Below are 27559 nucleotides of genomic sequence, written 5' to 3'. Positions count from 1 at the left end.
TAAATTTACTAGAGAGACACCCTGATAAATAGCGTTTTTTTTGTGAAGGAACCACATCACTTCACTACGTACACCTACTGATTGGGATGTTTTCAGGACTGCTACCAACAGTCTGGATGAATTCACAGAGGCTGTGACGGCCTACATTAGCTTCTGTGAAGACTGCTGTGTACCATCACGCACCAGGCTGAGTTACAACAACGACAAACCCTGGTTCACAGCTAAACTCAGTGAGCTAAGGTTGGAAAAGGAAGAGGCGTTCAGGAGTGCTGACAGGGACAGATTTAGGGAGTCAAAGTACAGTTTTAGCAAGGCAGTGAGAGAAGCTCAGCGACTGAACTCAGAGAGACTACAACACCAGTTCTCAGCCAACGACTCTACTTCTGTCTAGAGGGGGCTCAGTGCCAGCCTGCTTCAAATCCTCCACCATCATCCCAGTCCCCAAAAAACCAAGGACCATAGGACTTAACGACGGGTGGGCTCATCTCTGACGGGGATGAATCCGCCTACAGGTGGGAGATTGACCACTTGGTGACCTGGTGCAGCCAGGTCAATGTTCTTAAGACAGTGGAGATGGTTGTGGATTACAGAAAGATCCCAGCCCCACCAGCCTCCGGGACCCTGAGGCGTGGAGGAAAGATGGTGGCTGACCTCTTCCATCCCAGACAGAAACTGTTTCAGACACTCCCGTCCAGCAGGAGGCTGTGCTTCATCATGACCAAAACCTCACGCCACAGAACAGCTTCTTTCCGTCTGCAGCTGGCCTCATCAACAAGGCCCGGGACCCCCACTGACTCTCATAATATAAAAATATTCTCAATTGGTGTGTATTGATAGTGCTTATCATTAACACTGAGTACAGATGTGGTGTATAGCCTACACTTATAATGTCCTATTCATGTAGGCTATATAGGGTGACATAGAGTTAACCATGAAGAGATGCAGCAAAAATTGCCATGACAGGATACCTCGGGTAAATTTGTCCACCTTTCGTAGTTACTTGGATAATCCATTTACCTCGCTTCACAGTACAGGCCTTTGGACCTTGTCAAGAAACAAAGTAACGTCTATTCTGTGCGTATTAACAAAAGTTGTGTCGGTGCTTGCCAATGCACATTGGGATAGAATATGGAATTTAAATTGGCTGGGGTGATGTACAAAAGCTGCTAAACCAGTTTCTTTGATATCTCTTTTCACCTAAATGCACGCAAGGCAGAGATTAAATTTCTGTTATTGTTGTGCTGTTGAGAGGGTGGTGAAAAGGGGAGTGGCTGCTTAATCGAGGTCAGCAGTGCTTCTACTGCCACACAGGCCCCCGGCACAGATCCAGTTAGTCTGGTTCGAGCTGGGGTAAAATCTGAAAAAGCGTGAGATTGAATTTAGCCCTTCAGTTTTACATTGTCATAAATAGTGAACCTTTTGCATACCCCTGTTTTTCTCACTCCCTACTTGTAATGTCATGCCAGTATTTTCCAGGTTTTGCATTTGAATTGCTTAATCATGACTGACAGTATGATTAGATCTGTGACTGGCTGGCCCGACCTACTCATTCATGCCTACTGAATAGGCGAGATTGGTGCGGACTCTCTAAAAGAAGGTGGGGACTCTTGGTCTACAGCCCCACCCAGAGAGGTGGCTAGGGCAACATCTCTGTTGGAAGGACAAAACAGGAAGAAGGAAGAAGCTATAAGCCCTGGTTGTGACAACCCAACCTTTATCCCCTCATTTTTCTTTGAACAGCTGTTTAGAAAAAAGGTTTGTGTTCCTAAAAGGAGTCAGGTTCAGGAGACTGCAAAATCATGTTGGAAGATCTTTTCCAGTCCTTTACTTCAGTGTCCGTGTTGGGGACCATTGTGGGACTGCTGGTCCTCCACCTTTTTTACTCCAGCTTCAGCTCCCAAGATGGGAAGAAGGAGCCTCCAGGACCTAAACCTCTTCCCCTGCTTGGTAACTTACTTCAGGTGGATCTTAAGAGACTCGACAGCTCTCTTTTTGATGTGAGAAATGTGTTGTTTGTCTGAAACAATGTAATTCTTTCAATTGCTTTGATATAAGACAGTTTATTTTTATTTATATTACTTGCATATGCAAATATGTGTTCAGTATAAATCAGTAAATTACATTTCGTAGTTACTTGGATAAGCCAGTTACCTCTCCTCACAGTACAGGCCTTTGGACCTTGTCAAGGAACAAAGTAACATCTATTCCGTGTGTATTAACAAGAGTTGTGTTGGTGCTTGCCAATGCACATTGGGATAGAATATGGAATTTTAATTGGCTGGGGTGATGTACAAAAGCTGCTTAGCCAGTTTCTTTGATATCTAAATGCATGGACTCACTTTTACCTTCCTCTACCTTTTTTAGCTGTCCAAAAAATATGGACCAGTGTTCACAGTCCACTTTGGTTTTAAGAAGGTGGTAGTCCTGGCAGGATACAGGACAGTCAAACAGGCTCTAGTCAACCATGCTGAAGAGTTTGGAGACAGAGAGGTCACTCCCATATTCTATGATTTCAACAAAGGACATGGTAAGAGAATGTTTTGAGTTTTTCTTTTTAGTAAATTGCTTTTGTCCTTGTCTCAACAAGCCAACCACTTTTGTTTCTAGGCATACTATTTTCCAATGGCGACTCATGGAAAGAAATGAGGCGTTTTGCTTTAACTACACTGAAAGATTTTGGGATGGGCAAGAGGCTTAGTGAAGGGAAAATCATTGAGGAATGTCACTACCTGATTGAAGAATTCGAACAATATAAAGGTAACATCTCCTCTAAAAGCACTGCCCAGGTTTACACAGCAGTACCTCAAATACCTCACACTTTCTATCTGGTCTCTCAGGTAAAGCCTTCGACAACACCCAGGCAATTTGTTATGCGGCTTCAAATATCATCTCAGCTATCATGTTTGGAAAGAGGTTTGAATACAAAGACGCTGTCTTCCAAGCTATGGTGGAAAAAGACCACAAGTCCATCGTTCTGACAGGATCAGCTCCCATCCTGGTACTACAGAGAGACTTAATGATTACAAGAACATTTTACATTTTTATGCATATTAAAGACTTGTTGACCTAAGGCATAGAAGATCAATTATATTGCTGTAGTAATCCATAATGCGTAGTCCATGAAATATCTGGTAACACTTTGTTTTGCAGGTCTGTAATTTCCTAATAGTTTTCTAGGAATTTTGCTGGACTATAAGGGAAATATGAATTTCTTTGAAAGAATTGCTCATTTAAATCCAAGTAAAATGTGTTCATTATTTTTTGGAAACTTTATTCTGGTATATTATTATTCTTGTTCATTATTTATATTTGCCTGTAGACATATTTTACATTTTTGCATGCACAGCTGTGCTTTGACTAAAAGACTCTCTTGGTCACATTAGCAATCAGGAAGAATACATTTATTCAAAGGATACCAACTGAACACTACCCATCTTTTGTTACATTTTAATTTTACCTATATGTGCAATTAGTAACCTTCCTAGGATATTATCACAAAATTATTTGGAATTTACAACCATAAAATAAAGTGTCACCAAAGATTTTTCTAATTTACAACCAAATGAAAAATGAAAACATGGATAAAATAAAATCAGCTGGGACTTAACATACTTATCATCTCATGGCTTTCAATGAAATTGTTTGTATTGTGCTCCATTACAGATTTACAACATGTTTCCTTGGCTGGGCCCTTTTCTTAAAAGCTGGAGGGATTTGATGAAGAATGTGGAGGAAAACAAGGTGGAGACAAAAAGCATAATAGCGGATCTGAAGGAGACTCTGAACCCTGATATGTGCAGATGCTTTGTTGATGCATTCCTGACCCGTAAGCTAAATCTGGAGGTGAGGTGTCCAACTCCAGTGAATCCACTACTAGACTGATAAGATGGATCAATCAATCATCGAGTATAATCCCTCTTTTCTGTATGTTATATTAGGAGTCTGAAATCAAGGATTCACACTACCATGATGACAACCTGGTCTACAGTGTGATAAATTTGTTTGCAGCTGGAACTGATACCACAGGAAATACACTTCAGTGGTGTCTGCTTTTTATGGCCAAGTACCCTCGTATTCAAGGTGCAAAAACGCATCCACATGCTCATCTCAGGTAACACTGCTCGCATGAAATTTGGGCATCACATATTCATCAGATTAAATTCTTCTTTCACGTGCATCCAGGCCAGGTCCAGGAGGAGCTGAGCAGGGTGGTTGGAAGCCGTCAGGTCCGGGTAGATGACAGGAAGAGCCTGCCGTACACTGACGCTGTCCTCCATGAGACACAGAGACTGGCCAATATTGTCCCCATGGCTATTCCTCACAAAACCAGCCGAGACGTCACCTTCCAGGGCTACTTTATCAAAGAGGTCAGTTGCCCACATCAATCCAAATCCACACACACGTTTTTATTTAATTATTTTTTCAGGCTTTTGCCTTTATTAGACTAGCTGAAGAGAGACAGGCATGCAGCAAAGGGCCCGGCTGGAATCAAAAATCAGCACTTTTTTAATGTGTTCTTCTCTCAAAACAGTGTTTTGGTTCCAAGATTTTAAATGACACACCCCACTTTATTTCTTTGCCTACAGGGGACTATTGTGTTTCCTCTGCTTACTTCTGTTCTGTATGATGAGAGCGAATGGGAGAGCCCACACACTTTCAACCCTTCCCACTTCCTGGATGAGGAGGGTAAATTTATCAGGAGAGACGCCTTCATGCCCTTTTCTGCAGGTAAAACAACTTTGTGACTTTGGCTTTTGTATTTTAGCGAAGACAGATTTTTCACAGTTGTACAGACACGGTCCAGTTCAACTCTTTGCAAATCTCTTTGTTCTTCCAGGTCGCAGGATGTGTCTCGGAGAGAGTCTGGCCAGAATGGAGCTATTCCTCTTCTTCACCTCCCTCCTCCAGCGCTTTCGTTTCACTCCTCCACCTGGAATCACAGAGGATGAACTGGATCTCACACCAACTGTGGGCTTCATCCTCACCCCTTCAGCTCATGAGCTGTGTGCCGTCAGTCGCCAATGAGGAGGAGAGCTGGAACGTCTTGATTAATGTTTTTTTATGCCAAGGTGGGAGCGGGAACCGCCACTGTGCATGGACACTTGTCATTTTCTCATCCATGGTGTGGAAGGCATAGTGTCAGATTGCAACATTTACCAATTGGCAGCAATATATCTGTGTCTGACAATGACATTTTGAGAGGCTTTCCTCCTTTTAACAACTGAATATCATTACTGATTATGATAGATTTACTCACCTTTCTGTTTAATCATCTTGCTTTTGAATTGCTTAATCATGATTGACAGTTTGATTAGATCTGTTCCATCTCACCTCCTGAAGAGGTGAGATTGGTGAAATAGGTGTGATTCATTGTTTATTCAGTGTAAAAAAAGAATGCCAAATAAACAACAAATATTGTTTATCAATAAATAGCTGCTATTTGTAACTCCACCAAGCCTACAGCATGGACAGATTATGAGACAACAGGCCCCTGGGCAGTGACACAGACATGTAAAGGGCCCCTTCCTACATAGGAGCAAGACAAACGGACTGAAAGAGACACGTTGTTTTGCGTCTCTTTGGCCATTATTCAAATATGCCCTAACTCCTCCAAGTACACAGCTTATGCTAGGAAATTCCTGTGCTTTGTGTTTCATGAAAATTGAGCCCTTGTTCTAAGATAATCCCTTTTGATGGATGTAACAGTGCCCTGCCCTTTTGGACTCATGACAAACAGTGCACCACACATCTCTTATGCAATGCAGTGTTATCAGTTTTTTGGTTTTTACTTTTGTGCTACATTTGTGTGCATTTACAATTCCTCCATGTCAACATTAGTCTAACTTTGATCTCACATTGCCTGTAACTCTTAAATCTGTTCACATTTGTGTATTTATTTAATAGATAATTTCTATGAATTAACATAAAAATGCAATTAAATAAATACAAAGTGAACAAATAAAAATAAAGAAAGACAACTTACAGACACATAGGATACCGTAACAAATTAGAAAACTTGAAACCATAATCAACCATAGATTAAATTCCAGGTTAAATTCTCAGTAGCCATGGTATAATTCTCATTTAAATGTAAATACACCTGGAAAAGAACCCCATTGAAACTTTATGCTCCAAGAGTACATTAGATATAAATGAGAAAAACTGTACTTAGTTTCCTTAGTTTTGACCTATATGGGCATTGTTCTTCAGCTGGTCTGACATTTTTTTGTGTCCCCAAAGGCATTGAGATGAATCGGTGTTCAGTAATATGAATTTGGTGAGGTGCAATCATGTTTAGTGTTTCTGCAGAAATGGCAAGCTGAGCAGGGTGGTTGGAATCTTCACCTTTTATTAGAAAGGCGAAGATCTGACTGATTAAAACAAGTCTTCAAGTTCATGAACAATTATGAAACAAGATGCAACTGCATGCTTGATTCTAGAAAGCTGTTTAAAGATAGTAGTTTGTACTGCTCTTTAAAACATTTAGTATTAATAATCACACACCTTTAATCCTGCCCATTTGTTGTACAAGAATGGGAAGTTTGTCACGACTGTCCCGGCTTCCCTGCCGTGCCCCGGGCTGTGTACTCACACTTGCAGGGGTCATGGTTACCTGTGCAGGGGACAGCCAGGGAATATTGGATCTGAGCACATGCCAAAATGCCTCGACCTTCACTCAGTATTGTGCCTGAACCCATCCTGTGTGTAGAAAATGGACTGTATTAAAAGCTGCTTCTGTCAGTGTGCTGCTTTCGCTACGCAGACTGTGTAGACACTGTAGGCTCAGTCAAAGGAGTACCATCAAGAGCAGAAGAAATGTGTCTTATTGAAGATTTAGTTTTCTTGCTCTTTTTTAGTCCCACCACTCTGCTGGGGGCTGTTGCTCTCCTGCTCGTCCTCTATCTTGTCTCTCGTAGCTTCACTTCGAAGGAAATGGGGAAGGAGCCTCCAGGACCAAGACCGCTTCCACTGCTTGGCAACTTGTTGCAGCTTGATCTCAAGAGACACCACAAAACCCTGTTTGAGGTGAATTTAATACCAACAAGAGCATATGCCATCAGAAGAAGCAAGCAGTCCTTAACAAGAGACTGTCACCTCCGATTTCATTTACAATAGTCCTAATACCAGTGGTGGAAAGTACATTTAAGTAGGCTACATTTACGCCTACTCAAGTACTGTACTTAAGTACAATTTTGAGGTAGGCTACTACTTGAGTAATTACATTTCATGCTACTTTATTATTTTAATTCACTACATTTCAGAGGGAAATATTGTATTTTTTATTTCACCACCAACAGATAGCCTATAAGCCTAGTTACTTTTCAGATTAAGATTTTTAAAACATATGATACACTTATAAAATACAACACATTGTTAAAGTTTTTTTCATCGATTGTTTTGGCCTTTGACCCCTAACAAAAAGCAGTGTCTATTTGAGGCCCCTTGTCATGTTTCAGATGTTTCTGATTAGAGAAAAGGTCCAGAAAAGTCCCAAAAATTCATACAAATTTGGGTTGCAGAACAGTTTTTTCTTTTTTAACATCTCACAACCCCTCAGATTTATCTGGTGATCCTTTGGAAATGGCCTGACCACAAATTGGGAGCCAATGGATTAAAGTACTTTACTGTATATAATATGTAGTAGTTAAAACAGTGACACAGACATGTAAAGGGCCCCTTCCTACATAGGAGCAAGACAAATGGACGGAAAGAGACACGTCGTTTGAAGTTGTTTTGCATCTCTTTGTAGTTGTCTAATTGACTTTCCAACAAAAAATGGTAACAGTAACTTCATACGGAGGTTCTGAACTAAGGGCTCTGGGCCTGTACCTGCTGACCCTGTGTAGTAATCCATCCATGATACTAACAAGCCGACTACCTATCACCCTCTGACTTTGGTAAGGGGGGGCACCAGGGGTGGCCAATCAAATTTCATATTTAATATGGAGCGTACCTGGTTCTCTCCTATATGTCTCCAGCCGGGCAGGTCAAGAGAGGCTCCATTGCTCCCATTTAAATTTTTGAAGTAAATTCCTCATGTCATCAAGAACATTTAAACAGTAACAAGCAGGGAAGCAAAACAGCAAGTGACAAGACCAGGATCCTTGCACAATGTTGCTGAGTTATTACAGCATATTGCAAAGTATTCTAACAAGTAAATACAGCATAGTTCAACACATCATAAAATGTCAAGACAGAGTACTATCCTCCACACTGCAGCAAATTGCTGAATTTGACTGGCCATTATTCAAATATGCCCTAACTCCTCCAAGTACACAGCTTATGCTAGGAAATTTCAGTGCTTTGGGTTTCATGAAAATTGAGCCCTTGTTCTAAGATAATCCCTTTTGATGGATGTAACAGTGCCCTGCCCTTTTGGACTCATGACAAACAGTGCACCACACATCTCTTATGCAATGCAGTGTTATCAGTTTTTTGGTTTTTACTTTTGCGCTGCGTTTGTGTGCATTTACAATTCCTCTATGTCACCATTAGTCTAACTTTGATCTCACATTGCCTGTAATTCTTAAATCTGTTCACATTTGTGTATTTATTTAATAGATGATTCATATGAATTAGCATAAAAATGCAATTAAATAAATACAAAGTGAACAAATAAAGATAAAGAAAGACAACTTACAGACACATAGGATACCGTAACAAATTAGAAAACTTGAAACCATAATCAACCATAGATTAAATTCCAGGTTAAATTCTCAGTAGCCATGGTATAATTCTCATTTAAATGTAAATACACCTGGAAAAGAACCCCATTGAAACTTTATGCTCCAAGAGTACATTAGATATAAATGAGAAAAACTGTACTTAGTTTCCTTAGTTTTGACCTATATGGGCATTGTTCTTCAGCTGGTCTGACATTTTTTCTATCCCTAAAGGTATTATTCAGTAGTATGAATTTGGTGAGGTGCAATCATGTTTAGTGTTTCTGCAGAAATGGCAAGCTGAGCAGGTTGGTTGGAAGCCATCAGGTCCAGGTAGAGGACAGGAAGAACCTGCCGTACACTGACGCTGTCGTCCATGAGACACAGAGACTGGCCAGTATCTCTCCCAACGCTCTTCCACACATCACAAGCACAGATATGACTTTCCAGGGCTATTTTATTAGAAAGGTCTGATTAAAACAAGTCTTCAAGTAACGTACAGTAGTAGTAATGAACAATTATGAAACAAGAGGCAACTGCATGCTTGATTCTAGAAAGCTGTTTAAAGATAGTAGTTTGTACTGCTCTTTAAAGCATTTAGTATTAATAATCACACACCTTTAATCCTGCCCATTTGTTGTACAAGAATGGGAAGTTTGTCACGACTGTCCTGGCTGACCCCAAGTTGGGAGCCAATGGATTAAAGTACTTTACTGGATATAATATATAGTAGTTAAAACAGTAACATTCTGCTTACGCATTGATGCATCAATATTAATCTAATAAAGTCATATGCAATAATATATCACTGATGGGGATAATTTTTTGTGAAATAAGTACTTTTACTTTTGATACTTTAAGTACATTTCGCTGATAGTACTTCTGTACTTTTACACAAGTAAAATTTTGAATGCAGCACTTTTACTTGTAATTGAGTATTTTTAGATTGTTGTATTAGTATTTTTACTTAAATAAAGAATCAGAATGCTTCTTCCACCACTGCTTAATACTTTGTTTTATATTAACACAATTAAACACCACTTATGTGTATCTGGATACAGTATGTGTGATGTCAGAATTTTTGCATGGTTTGTACTACGAAATGTTCTGAGCTTCTTTCTCACATATTTATCTGTATAAATAACTTTTCCAGCTGTCAAAGGAACCAATAAAGTGGTGGTTCTGGCTGGATACAAGACAGTCAAAGAGGCTCTGGTCAGCTACGCAGAAGAGTTTGGAGACAGATATATCTCCCCTACTTCTTATGATGTCAATCAAGGACATGGTTTTATGTTCTTTCAAAAAGCCTTTTGCATATTTTTGGTGACACTTTAGATTAGAGCTTGCAAATTACAGAGTAATTATTTAGTACATAATAAAATACTTGGGTACCTAAATGTTAATACAAGGGGAGAAGACAAGAAGTTAGGTAATAAAGGATGAACAACTTTGTGTTTAAGAGGGACTTACAGTAATATTATTAGTTAGTTAAAATTATTAGTAATATTATTAGTTAAAAAGTGTTGAAGGAAATTGTGTTTAGTGCATAATCAATTTAAAACCTAGATGTGTTTCATTTTAATCAAAGAAAGTATTTAATTTATGATCAGAAAGCAACACATTGGTGGGAACCAAGGTCGTTTTGCTGGGTAGAGCCTGGGAAGTTCACAGGAGAGAGAGAGTAAAAATCCTTTTGCCAGGAATCATATCTATGTTGTGTCCCGGATCCTCCTGTTCCACAAGAGTCAAGGATAAAGTTCAGGCAGACAGGTGTGTCGCTTAGCAACGGCACATGAACCGTGCCTCTAAAATCTTACCCATCAGAAAGTTTCCTTGTGTAATAGCACCTTCTCGTGGGTAAAAGTGTAATGGTATACAATCCCGTTTTTAATTCAGACTTTCAGTGTTTTGATCATTGACCGACCAGAAACACCCCATCCCATCGGGAGGATATCGTCGTTGTTCTGCATTCTGAATCTACACCCTTCATAGTCCAGATTTGTATTGAACTTTACTATATAGAGAATACTGTGGCAAACTATTCATAAATAATCACATGTTAATTTTCTTCTTGCATCAGGAATTACAGCTGAGGTAATGGCCTGAAATTATGTAGTATTTACAGGGTAATTAAAAAAGTACTTCTAGGTCCCCCCTAAATGCACATTTGTTACCTACCTTATTTCCTGTACTCCTTTCCTTGTACCTATAGGTACCCAGTAAGTATTTAATTTCTACTTATGTACAACATATTAACACTGTAATTTGCAGGCTGTAATCTAAAGTGTTACCATTTCTTAAAAACATTTGTTATTACAAAAAGAAATAAAAGCAATGAACAATAACAGCAGCAAAATCATTAACAACACATTTCCTTTTCCGTTTGTTTGACATTCACTGATTTCATCAACATTTAGCTTGTTTCATTTCTGATGCATTTGATATGTAATCACACTAGCAGAGATCTCTATAATTGTAAGCTTGTAATATTTAATAGGAATTCTGTTTGCAAATGGAGAATCATGGAAAGAGATGAGGCGTTTTACCCTCAGAACCCTGAAAGAGTTTGGGATGGGCAAACGAGTAGCTGAGGAGAAAATCATTGAGGAATGCCATCATCTGATCAAAGTGTTTGAAGAGCACGAAGGTATGTATGTTAATATATATCAATATAACATACCCTTTATGTTTCTTTATTGGACTCTTTCAGTGTTTCTCGCTGCCTTTTTACAGGGAAACTATTTGATACAACATCTGAAGTGCATTACGCAGCATCCGATATTCTCTCCTCTATCATGTACGGTAAAAGATTTAAATACAGTGACCCCCGATTTATAAACATGGTGAGAAGAGCCAACAAGATGATACGCATTTCAGGTTCTGCATCAATCCAGGTAAAATCTGTGTTTTTTTGTTGACATGAAGCTGGTTTAAGGGGATGGTAACAAACTAATTTCAGCAGGCAGAGGTAATGGTATTGTCCTAAATTATCACTGTTGTTTTCACTGTTGTGTTACAGCTTTATAACACATTCCCCTGGCTGGGCAGATGGATAAAGAACCAGAGACTGATATTAAAAGATGCTGAGAATAATGTTAGAGATGTCAGAGATTAAATCAAGCATCTGAAAGCAACTCTGGATCCTCAGATATGCAGGGGACTTGTGGACTGTTTTCTGATCCATCAGAAGAATGAGGAGGTATGACAATAACTTTGGTGTTTTTCATCAACAAAAGGTACAACAATGGTGCACACTGGTCTGTGTGTTTTATAATAATATGTGGGTGTGCTTCCTCTTAGGACTCTCACTACAATGAGAAGAACTTGATATCTACAGTGACCAACCTCTCTGCTGCTGGTACTGATACCACAGCAAGTACACTGAGATGGAGTTTGCAGCTTATGGCTAAATATCCACAAATACAGGGTAAAGATAATAAAATAAAATAAAATAAAGGGTAGAGTTGAGGCAATTGTTGTTTGCTCTGTTATTTGTGGAGTGTTGACTGGCAGTAGAAGTGGTGAAATTGATGTTATGTCTAGGGTAATTGATTAACACTAAGCCTTATAGCCATACCTGCTACTTACAAGGCACAACATATACAGAGTGCCGTCAGTTGCTGAAGCCAAAGAAAGAATGCAGGCCATACCCGAACCCCTGGTTAGTCTGACTTGCTGCCCTGCAGTGTTTCTTCACTTGAGCTGGGTCCTTGAGCAAGACACTGAACTCATTCACTGTGTGTGAATGAGTGAATGAGAGGCAAATTGTAAAGGGCTTCGTCATTTAAGGTAGAAAAGCACTATATACTGTAAGCATATACAAGTACAATCTGCGATTGTGTTTCCTTCCTTCCTTCTCCCTGCACCTGTGCCTGACAGGCTTATATTAAATAAGAACTTCTCGACGTCCAGCAATGAATCAATAGGACAATGACAACCATGTGAACGTGATATGTCTAAACACATTTAACATTTATGAAATACAATTTACCTATTAGGTCCATGACCATAAAGCTAAAAAACTTCAAATGGAGTGGAACATATAAGAAACTTAAATCTGTAAATGAATCTGGTTAGAATGTAAAACATATTGATAAACACATTCAGATACTAGTTCTTAAGGAAACACATCATCATAGCAGGTATTTGAAGCTTTCATGCACCAGCAAAAAAGAGGCATAGAAGAGAAATAAGAGAGTAGTAGTAGTTTGCTCTTCATTTCAGTTGTTAGATCCTTAATCATTTCATACCCCACTTGTGATACACAATAGAATGCAATGTAATTCACTGTATGATGATGATGTTCTGGTTTATATGGAGGAGGGTCATTTGTTCCATCAGTATTTGAAGCAATATTGTAGACAGACATGAGAAGCAAAAGAAGTAAAATCTCAAATGGATGAACAACAAGTACAGACAAAGAACATTAATTCCTTATTTTGTTATCTCCAGACCAGGTACAGGAGGAGCTGAACAGGGTGATAGGAAGTCGTCAGGTCTGGATCGAGGACAGGAAGGACCTGCCGCACACTGATGCTGTTATCCATGAGACACAGAGACTGGCCAATGTTGTCCCACTTTCAGTTCCACACGCAACTAGCCAAGATGTCACCTTACAGGGTTTCTTCATCAGGAAGGTCAGATATGGTGAAACAGGATGATTGGCTAAAAAATACAGTACAAACATATTAATAACTAATCATAACTGAGACTTCAAATGAAAATATTTTTTTTTATATCTATACTGTTTTGAAATGTTTACATTTTTACACATATTTTTCTTTAATGTCCTAATGTGTAGATTTACCTCATATTATTCCCAAATTTGATGGCATGTATAGACAGCCGATTCTGAAGCATCGCCACAACTATTGCGGTGGCAGAGTTGAACTGAACACATTACAATGAAAGAACAGATGTTTGGGTTGTTTATTTGAATGGCATTCAAAGACTATTTTCAACATGTAAAAGGTTCAACAGGACAGATGGGACAGATTTCTTCTTTCTTCTTGATTTCTTCTTCTTTAGAAGTGCAATCCTCCACACACATTACATTATTACACTGTTAAGTCAAGTCAAGTCAGTTTTATTTATATAGCCCAATCTCACAAATCACAAACTCACCTCAAGGGGCACAGCATATGACACCCTCTATCCTTAGACCCTTGATTCGGATAAGGAAAAACTCCCCCCAAAAAACCCTTTTAACAGGGATAAAATGTTAATTTCTTGCCATAGTTTGAGATCTATATATTTTGACTGGTGTGACATCTGTATGCCTATATCTGTGTTGTCTCTCACAGGTCGCAGGGTGTGTCTGGGAGAGAGTCTGGCCAAGATGGAGCTCTTCCTCTTCTTCACTTCCCTCCTCCAGCGCATTCGTTTCACTCCTCCACCTGGGGTTGCAGAGGACGAACTGGATCTGACACCAGCTGTGGGCTCACCCTCAACCCTTCAGCTCATGAGCTGTGTGCCATCAGTTGAGCAGAATTTTAAAACTGTTGCTCTAGCCATCGTCACACATGCACAGCAGAATGGTTTAGCGATTGCAACACAATTGAAAAAGTAACGCAACTGTCCTCTTTTAAACTACTTTGTTCTAAAGTAAGGGTTTTGGCATGGTTTGTCACAGAGGGCTAACTTACAGCTGCACCAATCAAACTACTAGAAAAGCTGAATTTGACATTTTGACAATCTAACCAAAACATTAAAAGTATAGAAACACTGTAATCATAATTGACACATCTGACCAAGGTATTACTCACTGTTAATACAATACTGTGCAGTATTCCTTCTACCATCTACTTAAAGTGGGATCTGCTTGTATCCCATGTGGTACACTTTAATGTGTACCACATGGGATAAGAGTATTTAGCCAGTTTGATCAGTAATTATTGCGGAGGTAACACTTCCACTCTAAATTCTGCTGATTGAGGCGGCCAATAGGGACACTGACTCTGGTTAAAGAATCATCAGGCTAGAGGGAAAGGATATCATTTAAATGGTTTATTTCAATTTATGCCTAGCTCAGTCTGGTAGGTGTAGCCCGTGTGGGGCTTGCGTTGTAATTTAAGCCAAAACTATAATTTCTATAGAGAACTGTCACAGCCTGTCATGTCCTCACCAGCCGGTAATCACTCACACCTGTCATTAATCACACACCTGCATTTCATCAGCACTCCACTCCACTATAAAAACCTCAACCCACACCTCAGTCAGTGTCCGGTCTCATTGGAAATAGGACAGATCTTTGCATCCACCTTATTCAACGTCACAAGACTCCTACCTCGCTTCATCGAAACGTCCTCCCGGCCTCCGAGCTCCAGTCCCGAGTCCCGTGCTTCTCCAACCTCCAGATTTTTTTTTCTTTCAGCCTCAGATCTCCGGTTCAGTTACCCAAAGGACGGTATCAGTACCTATCCTACACTGTCAGTTTGCTTCGTGAATAATAAAACCTCCTGTCTCATCTTGGTGTCTCCGGTCTCCTCTGTCCGTAACAAGAACATAAGAATAACTAAGAAGTTACAGATTTGTATGATGCATAGTAGTAACAATTAGCAATGCAAAAACACTAATTAACTTTTGCATCTTGCCAATTTACACCACAAATGGCTAAAACTCAACAATGAGCTTACAGAAATTCAAACAGGAGATGTCTTTAACAGGTAAATAATCAATACTTACATAGTTTTATCAACACACAACAGTTAATCCGCAATTAATACTTATGGCACAATGGTATTTTTAATTCCTGTATCTACTGATACAACAGAGATGCATGTGAAAGTAATGGAATGTGTGAGTGTAAACCATATTGTTGCAATAAATAGATTGATTGTGGGTCTTGACCTTGCTGTGTTTACTTAAAGATGTTTTCCTTTAAAGGTGTTGAGTAGCTACCTGTATGATGTTATGGGGTTTCATGAGTTAATGTCACATTAAAGTCGTTAAGGTCATGGTAGCCATGAGAGTTGCATGAATGGAGTTTTGAAATGCTATAAAAACTATCAGAGAACCAATGTTAAATGATAAATACAGTATGTCCCTGCACAAATGTAGACATCTGTGTTGATTGTATTGTAAGAGTCCCTTAAAAGTCGTAAGAGTTTTAGTGATGCAGAAACTGTTGTACAAGCTTTTATCTCTTCACGCCTTGATTATTGTAACAGCCTGTTCACTTGTCTTTGACACGACTGCAGACTGTACAGAACTCAGCTGCTAGGCTGTTAACCAGGACCAAGAAGTGCGACCACATAACACCTGTTTCAGCCTCTTTACATTGGCTCCCTGTTTGTTTTAGGATTGATTTTAAGATCTTGTTGATTACTTTTAAGGCTCTTTATGGCCTGGCTCCAGACTATATTTTAGACCTTGTAATCCCTTATGAACCTTCACGTAGTTTGAGATCTTCAGGCAGGGGTCTCCTGTCTGTTCCTGAGTCCAGGATGAAAACTAAGGGGGACAGAGCTTTTGCGATCAGGGCCCCTAGGATCTGGAACAACTTGCCCGAAGAAATTAGGTTGCCTGAGTCAGTGTCTTCGTTTAAGTCTCTTCTCAAAACACATTTTTATCTGAAAGCATATCCTGATTTTACCTGAATTGGCTGTTTATTTTATTGCTTTTGTGTATTTTATGTATTTTATTTCTTTATATTTCGTCATTCACTGTGGCATTTTATTTCTCTTGTTGTGAAGCACTTTGTACTTTGTTTTGATAAGTGCTCTACAAATAAAGTTTGATTATTATTATTATTAAAAGAAACAGACACTTCAAAAGCAGAAAAAATGTCTCTTATTGAACATTTAATTGAATTCCTCTTCTGTAGTACTTCTGATACTCTTATACAACATGTCCAGTGAATTATGCAACATCCAACTTTTACTTTGGTCAACATCTTACTATCACTTCAATGAAGTTCATCAGCAGCAATTGCATAATGTGTACTTTTGTATGGGGTTGCTTAAAAGGAATAATCTGTTTCTGTGTAGAGGTTGGATTTTGTAAACTTAAAATTTGTTATGAAGTGGGTTTAGACATTTTACTGTGTGAGACCATATGTACTATACAGTTGTCAATGATAAACTAACACATTTATAAAAGTTGTGATCCACTAACAGGAACAATGTAACAGCAATTATGTTAAAAAATAATTACAATTAATTTTTGTACATTTAGAATCAAGTTGCGTAAATACTGCAGCACATTTGTATGGTCTAGTTTCTTTTTATTTTATTTGTGCAAATAAAAATGTATCTGTACATCAGATATCTTTGTGTGCCTGTCAACTATTTCACAGAATGTACAATTATGTGTAGCTGACCTGCTGTTTACTTTACAGTTAACAGTGTACTTTTGAAAAGTAAGTTTCAACCCAAATTTGCAAATATTTATAATAAGGAACACCCCATCCCAACTAAGATGTCCTTGCTCTGCAAAACAATCATAATCATAGAGGAAAGTCAACACCTGATTGATGTATTTAAAGACTGTATTTAAATTACTGTAAATTACTGTATCTATGGCAACACAGTTGAATATGATGATTCATATGATGATCCAAAGTTTTTAACTGTTACACCACTGAAACCACTAAACTTTTTCTCTTTTAGGTAAAGCCTTAGACGCCGCCCAGCCAGTAAACTATGCTGTCTCCAACATCATGTGTTATATTGTATATGGCAACAGATTTGATGACCCAGAGTTCAGATCTATGGTGGATCGAGCTAGTAAGAACACTCAACTCCTGGGCTCTGCTTCAATACAGGAATTATATTTGCCAATGGAGACTCGTGGAAAGAAATGGACTGGCTAACCTGAAATACTTTGGAATGGGGAAAAAAGCATACAAAGAGAAAATCATAGAGGACAATCAATGCCTTATTGATGTCTTTAAAGAAAAAGATGGTAACCAGATTTTGGCACATTAGGTTTGTTTGTCTCTGAAAAGTGCTTCATATTGTCATGATCTACTGACACAAACTATTGCTAACTCAGTTAACCTCGTATTATGACGTTCAAACAACAAACAAAAAACTAACACTTTAACTTAGGTTAATGTTGTTCTGTTCTGGGTGACCAGAGTGTACATGAGGACAGGGTAAACTGTGTCATAACAAGCTACAGTGCATTGAATGGGCATTGTGGTGGCTCAGTGGTTAGCACGTTCACCTCATAGCAGGACAGTTTCCTACAGTCCAATGACATTCAGGTTAGGTAAATTGGAAAGATGTAGATATGAGGGAATGTGTTTGTCTGCCAATATCTGTTAAAGCAGAAGTGTAGGTAGGGGGAAGAAACACTGATATGGATGACTATAATGTCATATAAATGATCGTTTATATTATCATTCAGATTAATGGACCAGGATGCAAGGAAAAGTGTCCCTTTGTGTGAACTTCATCAGCCACGTTGTCGACCACCAGTTCTGGCCAGCCAACATACAAGACCATCATTGGATCTGGACCTGCAGACTAAATGAGATGCCATTGGATCCTCAAGCTCAACGCCCCCCTGCTGGAGGGTCACCCACAACGCTGCCATCCAGAGGGTCCTCTGTGTTGCAACCACCACCAGCCAAAGGGTACTTGTTGTTGCCTAGGGTGTATCTATGGTATCACCACATCAGGCCTCAGCTCCAGTTTCGGTTTTACTGGCTGGGGTCTCGCCAGGATGTGGAGCTTTACGTCCATCAGTATGAGTTCTGCACTGTTGACCAAGGACCTCACAATAGAGCTGATGTTTAAGGTGAAATCTTCACTGTCTCCATTGAGTGCTTCCTACCTGAAACGCCTTACGCTTCAACAAAATCTGAGTTTTCATTTTCTCTTCAATGAATTGACTATAGCAGATGGCTCAAAATAAGAGGGTACGCAGTTGATAGGAAGCTCATGTCACAGCACCCCCTTATATGGCTGTATGCTAATCAGCTTTTTTCTCATTTTTAATCTCCCAGACCAGGTCCAGGAGGTGTTGAGCAGGGTTTCGGTTGAGCAAGACGTTTCGGCTCCCATCCCATGATTCTGAAAACAGTGTCCAGATGACTACGACTGAAACCTTTTCTACGATAGAACACTCCTGGACGAATGAGGGACCACACCGTCTTTATTTGGAGTGTTTTGGGGTGTAAAATGTCATTCACCAAATTCAAAAAGTTTAGCTATTAATATATTAGCTATTAATGTACAGTCTTCAGTGTTGCCTCACAGTAGTGACTGATATTTTTCAGAGGATGATGCTGGATTTGTTTTCTGGTGAAGCTGTGGTGTTAAAAATGAGCTGCATTATCATTTGCATTGCCATAAATTATATTTCCAGCCATCATAATACTGATAAAAAACATATACAACCTTAAAACGTGTTATCATCTCCAACCTGTTTTAGGGGACTCCTGTGCTGTCATCTGCTCTTCAAGATGAAGATGAATGGGAAAAGCCTTAAACTTTTAACCCAGCCTATTTCCTAGATAAGGAAGGGAATTTTAGAAAGAGAGATGCTTTTCTACCATTTTCTGTAGGTAACTGTGATTTTGTTGATTACCACCAAGAAATTTGAGGGAAAAAAATTACTTGAAGATATGACATTCCTTGATTTGTTTCAGGCTCAAGGGTTTGTGTAGGAGAGAGTTTGGCCAAGATGGAGCTGTTCCTCTTCTTGACCTCCCTCCTGTAGCACAGGAGTTACAGAGGATGAACTGGATTTGACACCAGCTTTGGGCTTCACCCTCACCCCTTCACCTCATGAGCTGTGTGCTATCAGAAGGGTCTGACAAACATTAACAACTGAACTGACACTGCTATCTTCCACTGAGAAATTTTACAATTAATCATTAAATATGAAGCTTAGAAATAATCGTAATATTCAGTTTATCTTGTTTAGTTTAGTTGTAGTAGTTCTGCTTATTGATTAAACTACAGCTCTTACATTTCATTCCTCCAGTGCAGGTCATGAGATGAACTGCACCTTTAGTAAGCTTCAGCTGTACACTGTCAACATGCTAATCTCACTGTTTAAGTTGTATACACAACTTTGTAGCACTAACTAAAACTTTTTATGATAAAGTATCATGGAACATGTTCATTTCTCACACGCTGGCTTACACATTGAAATGGGAATGTTCTTTGAACCATCTCTTTATTTTGTTAAGCAGCTAGCATAGTGGTATGAAAACTAACAGTTTGTAACACCAGTCCTAGTTATATGTACTTTGGAAATAAAATAAATCAATTTAAGAAATGCTACAGCATAGGTTCATTGTAAAAAAATGTGTGGCTTACATAAGTATTCTAAAGTGATTCTAAAAAAGCATATCCAAGCCCTTATAGTCCAAAAACACTGTGGCATCTGAAGCCCTCTAAGGTCCTTCCACTTTGATAATATTGATCTGTTGATCCTGTGAAGAGTGGTTAGAGTTCATCACCGTCTGGGTGGACACACCGCAGTCCTGGAGAGTCCTTGCTGGAAAGCTGCTTGGGAAATCAGATGTTTTATTCTCTGATCCTCTGAAATTCTGAGAATGTGAATGGCTGTAAGTAGGGACATAAGACTGTGTGTAGGGTGGCATGAGTGTTTGACTGTTTTGCTGTGGGTATGCAGCTGCATACGATTGTGTTTGAGGGGGAGTGTGAGTAAGTGGGAAGTTCTCAGCATTGCTACATGGTGGAAACCCATTCATGCTTGAAGGACTCAGTCCTGGCAGTTTAAAGGCCTCTACATTTTCTAAACTCTCTAAAGAGTTATAGCTTGGCTGGGTTTGGCTGCACTGAGTGTACGTGCCTTGACTGAAGTTGAAGGTGTCTTGGCTGAAGGAGGTAGATGCAGAAGGTGTTGGCAAATCAGAGGGTGATGGAGTTTTGTTGTGTTGCTGTTGAACACTGCGACAACATCGCAGTCTGGAGGCAAAACTCTGGAGAGTGCTGAGGATCTGCTTCTGAATGTGTGTCTGCTGCGCCTGCTCCCTTTCCAGGCGGCACTGCTGCTCCACCAGCATCTTCACTGCCAGACCCAAGCTGCGCACCTCAGAGCCCAGGGTCTGAATCTGATCCTGCAGACCACCTCTCCCTCCGGTGTCCTGGACTGCCTGCTGGGGGCTCGGGTTCCTGTCACTACGAGTGGTGCCCTGGCCTCCAGGAGTCTGTAGACGGATGGCGGCAACACCAGGAGCCGAGGATGTTAAAGGTGATGATGACCGGTTAGGAAGACGAATGCCAACCCGAGGGAGAGGGTGAAGGGAACGAACAGACAGACCTGGTCTCTGTGTAAGAAAATGCCTGGGGGCACCGCCTCCTCCAGGCTGACCTTCCATAACAGTCTGTGCAAAATAAAAAAAAATTGTGAAATAGTGAAAATCTATGAAAAAGTATAATAAAATCTTATTAACATAAAACTTAGAATAAATCTTAAATTGGTCAGACTCCCAGAATCAGGTGTAGACATATACTGGAATACTACCTGGTACCAGCTACTGGTGCAAAAGATGCATTATACAAACATAACCTTGGACTTAACAGGTATTGTGGCCCAGTCATAAGAGGTGACAGTCAGTCATTGATTGATAAAGTGCTGCACACACTTTCATTATGGTGAATAAAGGCGGAGATAATTTATGGCATTTGAGGTTTGCTCTTTTCTCACCTTTTCAGTGGTCAGATCATACGTTTCAGGTGGTTGTGGCATTGTACTTCTCAAATCAGCACCTTGGACACTCAAGTGATCTTTCCTCAACAATGATGCCACCTGGTGGAATGTGGAAAAGCAATGTATGCAAGTTAGACTGAAAAATTTGATTCTTATGGTATTTTTACACTGTTTTTGTGCTATTGTACACAATAATTACAAAGAATTTATGTATAAGTACGTGCCTTCATCCTGTGTGACAGTGCTTTATCCAAAAGCCTCTTTCGAGCAGCCAGCATTGAATTGGTGGCTGGAGAAGGTGTGACCCTCCTCCTCATGAATGCTCCAGAAGCTGTTAGTGTGGAAGACACAGTGCCTGTCTCTGCTCTTGTTACAGCTGACTGGGGACTTCTTTGTTGGATGTTCTGTGCGAGGGAGGTGACACTAACAATCTGGATGTCATTTTCTTCCTTATCTCCATCATGTTGCTGTTCTGGCCTGCTGCCTCCACTGGTCTCCCCAGACCCAGATGGCTTTGCACCAGTATCCCGATTTGTGGAAGTCTGTTTGGCAAAGTCGGCATGGTGAGATGCCTTCCGCAGAAGGTTTTGGAGATGAATGTTACTCCAGCTCTCTTGTATTGCCCCGGCTCGAGGCTGCACCTGTGCTGGTGATGTGCTGCTTCCAGCCTCCACAGGTCTGACCCTCCCTGGCGGCCTCCCTTGAAACTCCCTCAGGAACAGGTAGATAGCCTGGGCAGACACCTTGATGTTTTCCAGCTCCAGCACAGCTTTGATCTTACGGAAACTCAGACCAGCCTTCCGCAGCTCCACTACTTTGTGTTTGGCAGCATCATCCAGCCGGCCCATGGTCTTTCACTCCAGAGGAACTCTGTGAGTTTGGCTATTAATCTCTAGAAGATTTATACAATTAAAAAAACTGTAACTAACACTTGGTGTGTGTTTAATACTGAGAAATAAATGTAAACCATGTGAATCGTGCGTGACTATAGGTGCTGCCCCTGTGGACGTCTTCTAGTATGTGTAAACACCAGTAATGCAGCAGTGTATTGTTGCCACCATTACAAAAAGCAGCAGCAAATCAGCTCAATTTCTCAGGGGATACTTATTAGGTTATAACAATTTCTTTCATATTTTCCCGTTATAACATGAAACATTTCTCGTTATAACAACATATTACTTTATCATGTTATATCAAGAAGCAGAAGAATCTTATTGTTATTACACAGTAACAATGTATCTCAGTGGAACAAACCAATTATAAAATATATCTGATCCACACATCAAAAAACTAGATCTTAATAAATATTCTTTTGTTCAGATTAAAAAACAGTTATACAGGATTGATCGTCGTGGAGGGAGGAATACGCTGCAGTAACCTGGTATTAAGTTAACCTGTAACTACCAGATGTTAGCAGAGCTAGTTAGCTAACGACAACAGCTATAGCTAGCACAGCACCGCTATAAAGTGAAGCGCTCACCTTGCGAAACCTCTTCGACAAGAAGGAAGATCGATTGGTGTTTCCTATTCAGTTAAATCATTTCACGTACCATCACAATTATGAAACATTTCGTCATTGCATAGCTACAATGTAGTCATACACACATACACTCACATTTTATTGACTCAATAAATAAACAAATGAGTTGTAAGTGGCGCTCAGGTGGATACGTAACTTCCGCTTTGTCGTCATCATCGAGCGACGTTTTCTCAGGCCGCAAGTGGTGGAAACGAAATCACCTCGTTTGAAAATATGTGAGTTTAGACTTTTATTGGATTGCAATCAAGCTAGTACAGTTTCAAGTGTATATTTAATAATGTACAAACAATTGTGTCAAATTTTATAACCGTTTGTGAACATGAATAGAGTAGTGAGCGATAAAAAGCAGCCCCGGTCGCTACCTCCTCCTTGTTTTGAGTAACGTTAGTCGGTTGAAAATCAATGGCGGCGGATTTCTGTCCGAGAGCACAGTTGCTGGCAGTAAAATTTACTAGTCTGAGATGTTTCAGTGATAACGGTAGTAATATTAAATTATACATGCACTCCTGGTACAATAACATTAAAACCACCGAAATTTTTTAAAATGCAAATAACGTTAATCATGTAATCATGCATTCGTGGTTTGCCTCCGATTTGCTCAGTATGTGTTGCGGTCTGTGTTTAACGTTACTCTCAGCAAGAAGTTCACATAACTTAGTTTCTTCGATCACTTACTCCCTTTTGGTTGCAAGTGATACTTATTGCCACAAGCACATTGCTGGATCATGTTCATGTGTTGAAGAAACAACAGTTAACTACACTGGTTTTGTAACAATATTTGATTAACGTTAGTCAACAGAAAATTGGTGGCCAACAATTTTAAAAACTGAGTAATCGTTTTAATCACTTATCTGTTGTTGGTACCAACTTCTCAAAGGTTTTGCTTTTGTTTTCTGAAGCAAAGCCTCTTTTGTATCACAGTAGTTTGAAGATCTTTCCGTTTTGACCGTTGATTGGACACAAAAGCAATTTGAAGACATTATCTTGGGCTCTGGTGAATTGTGACATGCAATTTTATCTATTTTCTGATATGTTATAGACTAAATAATTAATCAGAAAAGTTATTGACAGATTGATTGACACTGAAAATAATTGTTAGTTGCAGCCCTACGCCATTCACAACATATATGATCTCAAAGTAACAGCAGCTTGCCTCTGGCTTTAGGGCACCATCACCCACAAAGCGGAAGGAGGAGGAAAAAACAAAAGACAGAGGGAAAGAAAAGACTGGTACCAAGGACGGAGACAAGGAGAGAGCACGGGATAAAGTAAGAAAACGCCGCAGTGCTTCTACTGGCAGCAGCAGCAGCAGGTTTGTTTTCTAAGTTACATCTTTATGTTATTATTTGTGTTCATTTTAGTGACAAAATCACTAAATGTCTTAAACATGTTTTTTCTTTGCTTTGACCAGGTCCAGATCTAGCTCTACTTCAAGCAGCAGCTCTGGTTCCAGCTCCGGTTCCTCAAGTGGATCCAGCTCATCTGGTTCCAGCCGCTCTGGTTCTTCAAGCTCTCGTTCCTCCTCCTCTTCCAGCTCCTCAGGGTCCCCCAGCCCCAGCCGTAGACGCCATGACAACCGCCGCCGGTCCCGCTCAGCGTAAGTCCCTTCATTTAATGCAGCCACTAGGGGTGTAATAGTACACAAAGTTCACGGTTCGGTACGTACCTTGGTTATTGGGTCACGGTTCGGTATGTTTTCGGTAAAGTAGGGAAAACAAAAAAAAATTGATTTTTGTCATTTGTTTAGAAAAATGTAAACATTAAACAGTGGCTCATTAGCCATAATTCTTACTGTAACAGTCATATTGTCAATAAGAAATAATAATAATCAGTAATGCTCCATCTCTAATTCCTGAACAACTGCAGCTTGCCCTCATTTATACAGGGCAGGCACAACGGACTGACTAAAATGCACACGTGAAGGCACATTGTAGCGGGGCTCAAGTATTTTCACTATATGCTTAAATTCTTTATTCTCTACGACTGAGTATGGTTGCACATCTGCAGCAATAAACATTAGTTATTGATTTGGCATGGTCTGAATCTGTAGTGAGAGGCTGCCTGGATGCTGTGGGGAGAAGGACTCGCCTTCCAGTCTGTTTTTGTCTCTATTTGACACATTTGGGTGATGCCGTTGTAAATGATGTGTTTCCACATACTCGACTTCAGTTGAACACTGTCGGCATACAGTTTGACACTCATAGTTACCCATCGTAACTAACTGGGAAACCGTACAGTGGATCTAAATGTCACGGGAGCTCTGGTCTCTCATTTGTGTTTACCGTTCAGAGGCATCGTCACTACAGGAGCTTGACTAACCTGGCTAACTGGGCTAAGCCGACTAGCATGCTACAGCGTACCGATCCGCGGAAGTCACGTATCGAACGCCCTGTACCGAACGGTTTGGGACGAATACACGTCGTGCTTACACCCCTAGCAGCCACACAATATTTATACACTCTGGTGTCTTATATTTTCACTTGTTTGAGTCAGGATGAAGTTAATCATTGTTTTGGTTGTGATTCTGCAGGTCCAAAACACAGAAGAGGGGAGATGATAAGGAGAGAAGGAAAAGAAGCCCAAGCCCCAAACCAACTAAAGTTCACTTAGGGCGGCTGACCAGGAATGTCACCAAGGTCAGTTGAGAAATTGTTAAACTTTTTATCGCAGAACACGTGAATATGATTTACCTTGATTTGAGATCATGGCACTAGCTCAGAAATGTCATGTTAGGTATAAGAACAACCACGTTCATAATCTCCAAAATGGAATTGTAGATGGTGAAAAAGAATGAAGGAAGAATTTTTGAGATGGTGTTATTATGTATATTCATTATGATTATGGTCCAGGCTTTTAATTTCCTTATTGTTATCAGCAGTCGATTTTATGTAGTAATAATTCAGATTATTTTGTACATCAGTAATAGCAACATTCCGTTTTGTTAACATGGTTCTGATAAGCATACTGTATGTCTTTTTTTGCATAGGATCACATCCAGGAGATCTTTTCCTCTTATGGAAAAATCAAAATGGTTGAAATGCCAATGGACAGGCACCACCCACACCTGTCCAGGGGCTATGCTTATGTGGAGTTTGAGACTCCTGACGAGGCCCAGAAAGCCCTCAAACACATGGACGGAGGTAGGCCAGAGTGTTTGTTTCAATGCCTCTGTATCGCAGGATTACTCGTGTTGGGTAACTTTCTGTGATGACTTTGTTAATGATAGGTCAGATTGACGGACAGGAAATCACTGCATCTGCCGTGCTGACTCAACGAGTCCGTCTTCCACCTCGTAGACCATCTCCCCCTCGTAGAATGCCCCCACCACCACCTATGTGGCGTCGCAGTCCACCACGCATGAGGAGAAGGTACATTTGAATGAGTTTCAATCAGTAACTATGTCCACCTGCATTTGATTTCACACTACTGCTGTGTATTATGTGAACATGTGTTTATGTTCCTTGGTTCAGACCATTAAGTGTGCTCATTCTTCCTGCCTTCCCACCACAAGAGATTTTTTATTTCTTTTTGTGTCCTTGCAGGTCCCGCTCCCCAAGGAGGCGGTCCCCAGCACGCCGCCGCTCTCGCTCCAGATCTCCTGGTCGCAGGCGCCACCGCTCTCGTTCCAGCTCTAACTCGTCCAGATAGATGAGTTTCCTGCCTCCTGATACCAAGTGATCTCTTAGATTCTCTGACTCCAGATCAGCTGGAGTTCCTGCTTTCCCAGACATTATGGACTCACCAGAAATAAAATCATCTGCGTTGTAGCCAACATAAACATCTGCCTGCATGTGGAAAGCGGAAGTGTTTTTTTATTTTATTTTTTTCTGCAAATGTGAGTTTCTTTTCATGTTTTGTTAAGTTGATTATGAAAATCTTCCTCAATATTTCTGTTTCAACCTGACTTTGGGCTCCACTGAGATCTACAAATGTTTCTTTTGTGTGACTTGTTTTTACCACTTTAGACATTTTGAAAAATAAAACCGCTGAAACATGTACAGTATATGAGTTCAGTTTGTAACAGTAAGGTTAAGATTCTGCAAGGCCTACGCTGTTAACCTTCTTGGCTCAGTGCCTGCCAGCTTGGTTTGCTCAATATAATCGTTGGAGAACATGTTAATGTTCAATGTGTCTGCCGTACATTCAAATGAATATGAACCAAAAAGATACAGTAATGTGCTCACAATTCAGCAATGACACTTAGTAATCACATTTGCTCCTTAATTCTCTAATGTGTGTGCTCTTACAGAAAGTAGGCTATGGTACAGGCTGCTGCCTTACTGCAGCTGTAACAGCAGGTTCCTCTTCCTAAGCATCATTTACTGTATAGAGACATGAGATCTCGGGAAATGGTACACATGTTTTTTCTAAGAGCATTAACTTCTATGAATGTTTTTGATTTGTGACAGGCAAGACTAAAGGAACATTTAGCACAAAAAACTCCAGCACCCCTTCTATCATACGTTTTAGAAGGGTAGCAAAAGCTGTAGATACATGCGTGTAATGTAAGTTATACTGTAAAATCACTGGGAAATGCTACCATTGGGTGGACACAATAACAGGAATACAATAAGTACATTATGCCCTCCTCCAGTGGCAGTATCAGGTTGTCTGAGGGGCAGGGGCAAAAGAAATAAAAAGGCCTCCCGCGCAGGGAATTGGGATTTATGGTGAAACAGTTGAAAACCCTTTTCTTGCATGTAAGCAGCCTATGACACCGCAT

General features: G+C 40.1%; 3 protein-coding genes, 1 long non-coding RNA gene and 1 pseudogene across 6 annotated transcripts; 3 read left to right on the top strand and 2 right to left on the bottom strand.

Moving 5' to 3' along the window:
• The first annotated feature begins 1656 nt into the window (after positions 1-1656).
• Positions 1657-5451, top strand: LOC122868688 (cytochrome P450 2K1-like). 3 transcript variants are annotated; one of them, XM_044180891.1, is made up of 9 exons: positions 1657-1961; positions 2365-2527; positions 2608-2757; positions 2838-2998; positions 3664-3843; positions 3939-4080; positions 4183-4367; positions 4587-4728; positions 4838-5451. In XM_044180891.1, the coding sequence occupies exons 1-9, from the start codon at positions 1800-1802 to the stop codon at positions 5023-5025; spliced, it is 1473 nt and encodes a 490-aa protein (XP_044036826.1). In that variant the 5' UTR covers positions 1657-1799; the 3' UTR covers positions 5026-5451. The 3 variants fall into 3 exon arrangements, with proteins under 3 accessions (XP_044036826.1, XP_044036825.1, XP_044036828.1); XM_044180890.1 differs by having other exon boundaries at positions 1657-1997; XM_044180893.1 differs by having other exon boundaries at positions 1756-1947.
• Positions 4984-9989, bottom strand: LOC122868693. The gene is made up of 2 exons (XR_006376159.1): positions 7955-9989; positions 4984-7017 (listed from the first exon to the last, which is right to left on the bottom strand). It is a non-coding gene; the product is annotated as an uncharacterized LOC122868693 (long non-coding RNA).
• LOC122868692 lies at positions 6936-19633 on the top strand (annotated as a pseudogene).
• A 143-nt stretch (positions 19634-19776) lies between these two features.
• On the bottom strand, positions 19777-22918 carry LOC122868687. The gene is made up of 4 exons (XM_044180889.1): positions 22777-22918; positions 21521-22188; positions 21294-21395; positions 19777-20970 (listed from the first exon to the last, which is right to left on the bottom strand). The coding sequence occupies exons 2-4, from the start codon at positions 22142-22144 to the stop codon at positions 20014-20016; spliced, it is 1683 nt and encodes a 560-aa protein (XP_044036824.1). The 5' UTR covers positions 22145-22188; positions 22777-22918; the 3' UTR covers positions 19777-20013.
• Positions 22919-22927: 9 nt separating this feature from the next.
• LOC122868690 (RNA-binding protein with serine-rich domain 1-like) lies at positions 22928-26832 on the top strand. Its single transcript, XM_044180896.1, has 7 exons — positions 22928-23051; positions 24002-24148; positions 24248-24433; positions 25367-25472; positions 25823-25976; positions 26063-26204; positions 26379-26832. Coding segments are annotated over exons 1-7 (843 nt in total). The 5' UTR covers positions 22928-23049; the 3' UTR covers positions 26485-26832.
• Positions 26833-27559: the final 727 nt, after the last annotated feature.

This window comes from Siniperca chuatsi, linkage group LG21 (assembly GCF_020085105.1).
Source record: "Siniperca chuatsi isolate FFG_IHB_CAS linkage group LG21, ASM2008510v1, whole genome shotgun sequence".
NCBI classification, from domain to species: Eukaryota; Metazoa; Chordata; class Actinopteri; order Centrarchiformes; family Sinipercidae; genus Siniperca; species Siniperca chuatsi.
The sequence above is the reverse complement of the archived record's forward strand: the minus strand, read 5'-3'. Positions and strand labels throughout refer to the sequence as shown.

Coding starts and splice junctions, on each gene's coding strand:
- LOC122868688 (XM_044180890.1), top strand. CDS start 1,800: ATGTTGGAAGATCTTTTCCAGTCCTTTACTTCAGTGTCCGTGTTGGGG. Junction 3,844..3,938: donor CCCGTAAGCTAAATCTGGAG/GTGAGGTGTCCA, acceptor ATGTTATATTAG/GAGTCTGAAATCAAGGATTC. Junction 4,368..4,586: donor AGGGCTACTTTATCAAAGAG/GTCAGTTGCCCA, acceptor CTTTGCCTACAG/GGGACTATTGTGTTTCCTCT.
- LOC122868687 (XM_044180889.1), bottom strand. CDS start 22,144: ATGGGCCGGCTGGATGATGCTGCCAAACACAAAGTAGTGGAGCTGCGG. Junction 21,396..21,520: donor CACTGTCACACAGGATGAAG/GCACGTACTTAT, acceptor ACATTCCACCAG/GTGGCATCATTGTTGAGGAA. Junction 20,971..21,293: donor ATGATCTGACCACTGAAAAG/GTGAGAAAAGAG, acceptor TATTTTGCACAG/ACTGTTATGGAAGGTCAGCC.
- LOC122868690 (XM_044180896.1), top strand. Junction 24,149..24,247: donor ACTGGCAGCAGCAGCAGCAG/GTTTGTTTTCTA, acceptor TGCTTTGACCAG/GTCCAGATCTAGCTCTACTT. Junction 26,205..26,378: donor CCACCACGCATGAGGAGAAG/GTACATTTGAAT, acceptor GTGTCCTTGCAG/GTCCCGCTCCCCAAGGAGGC.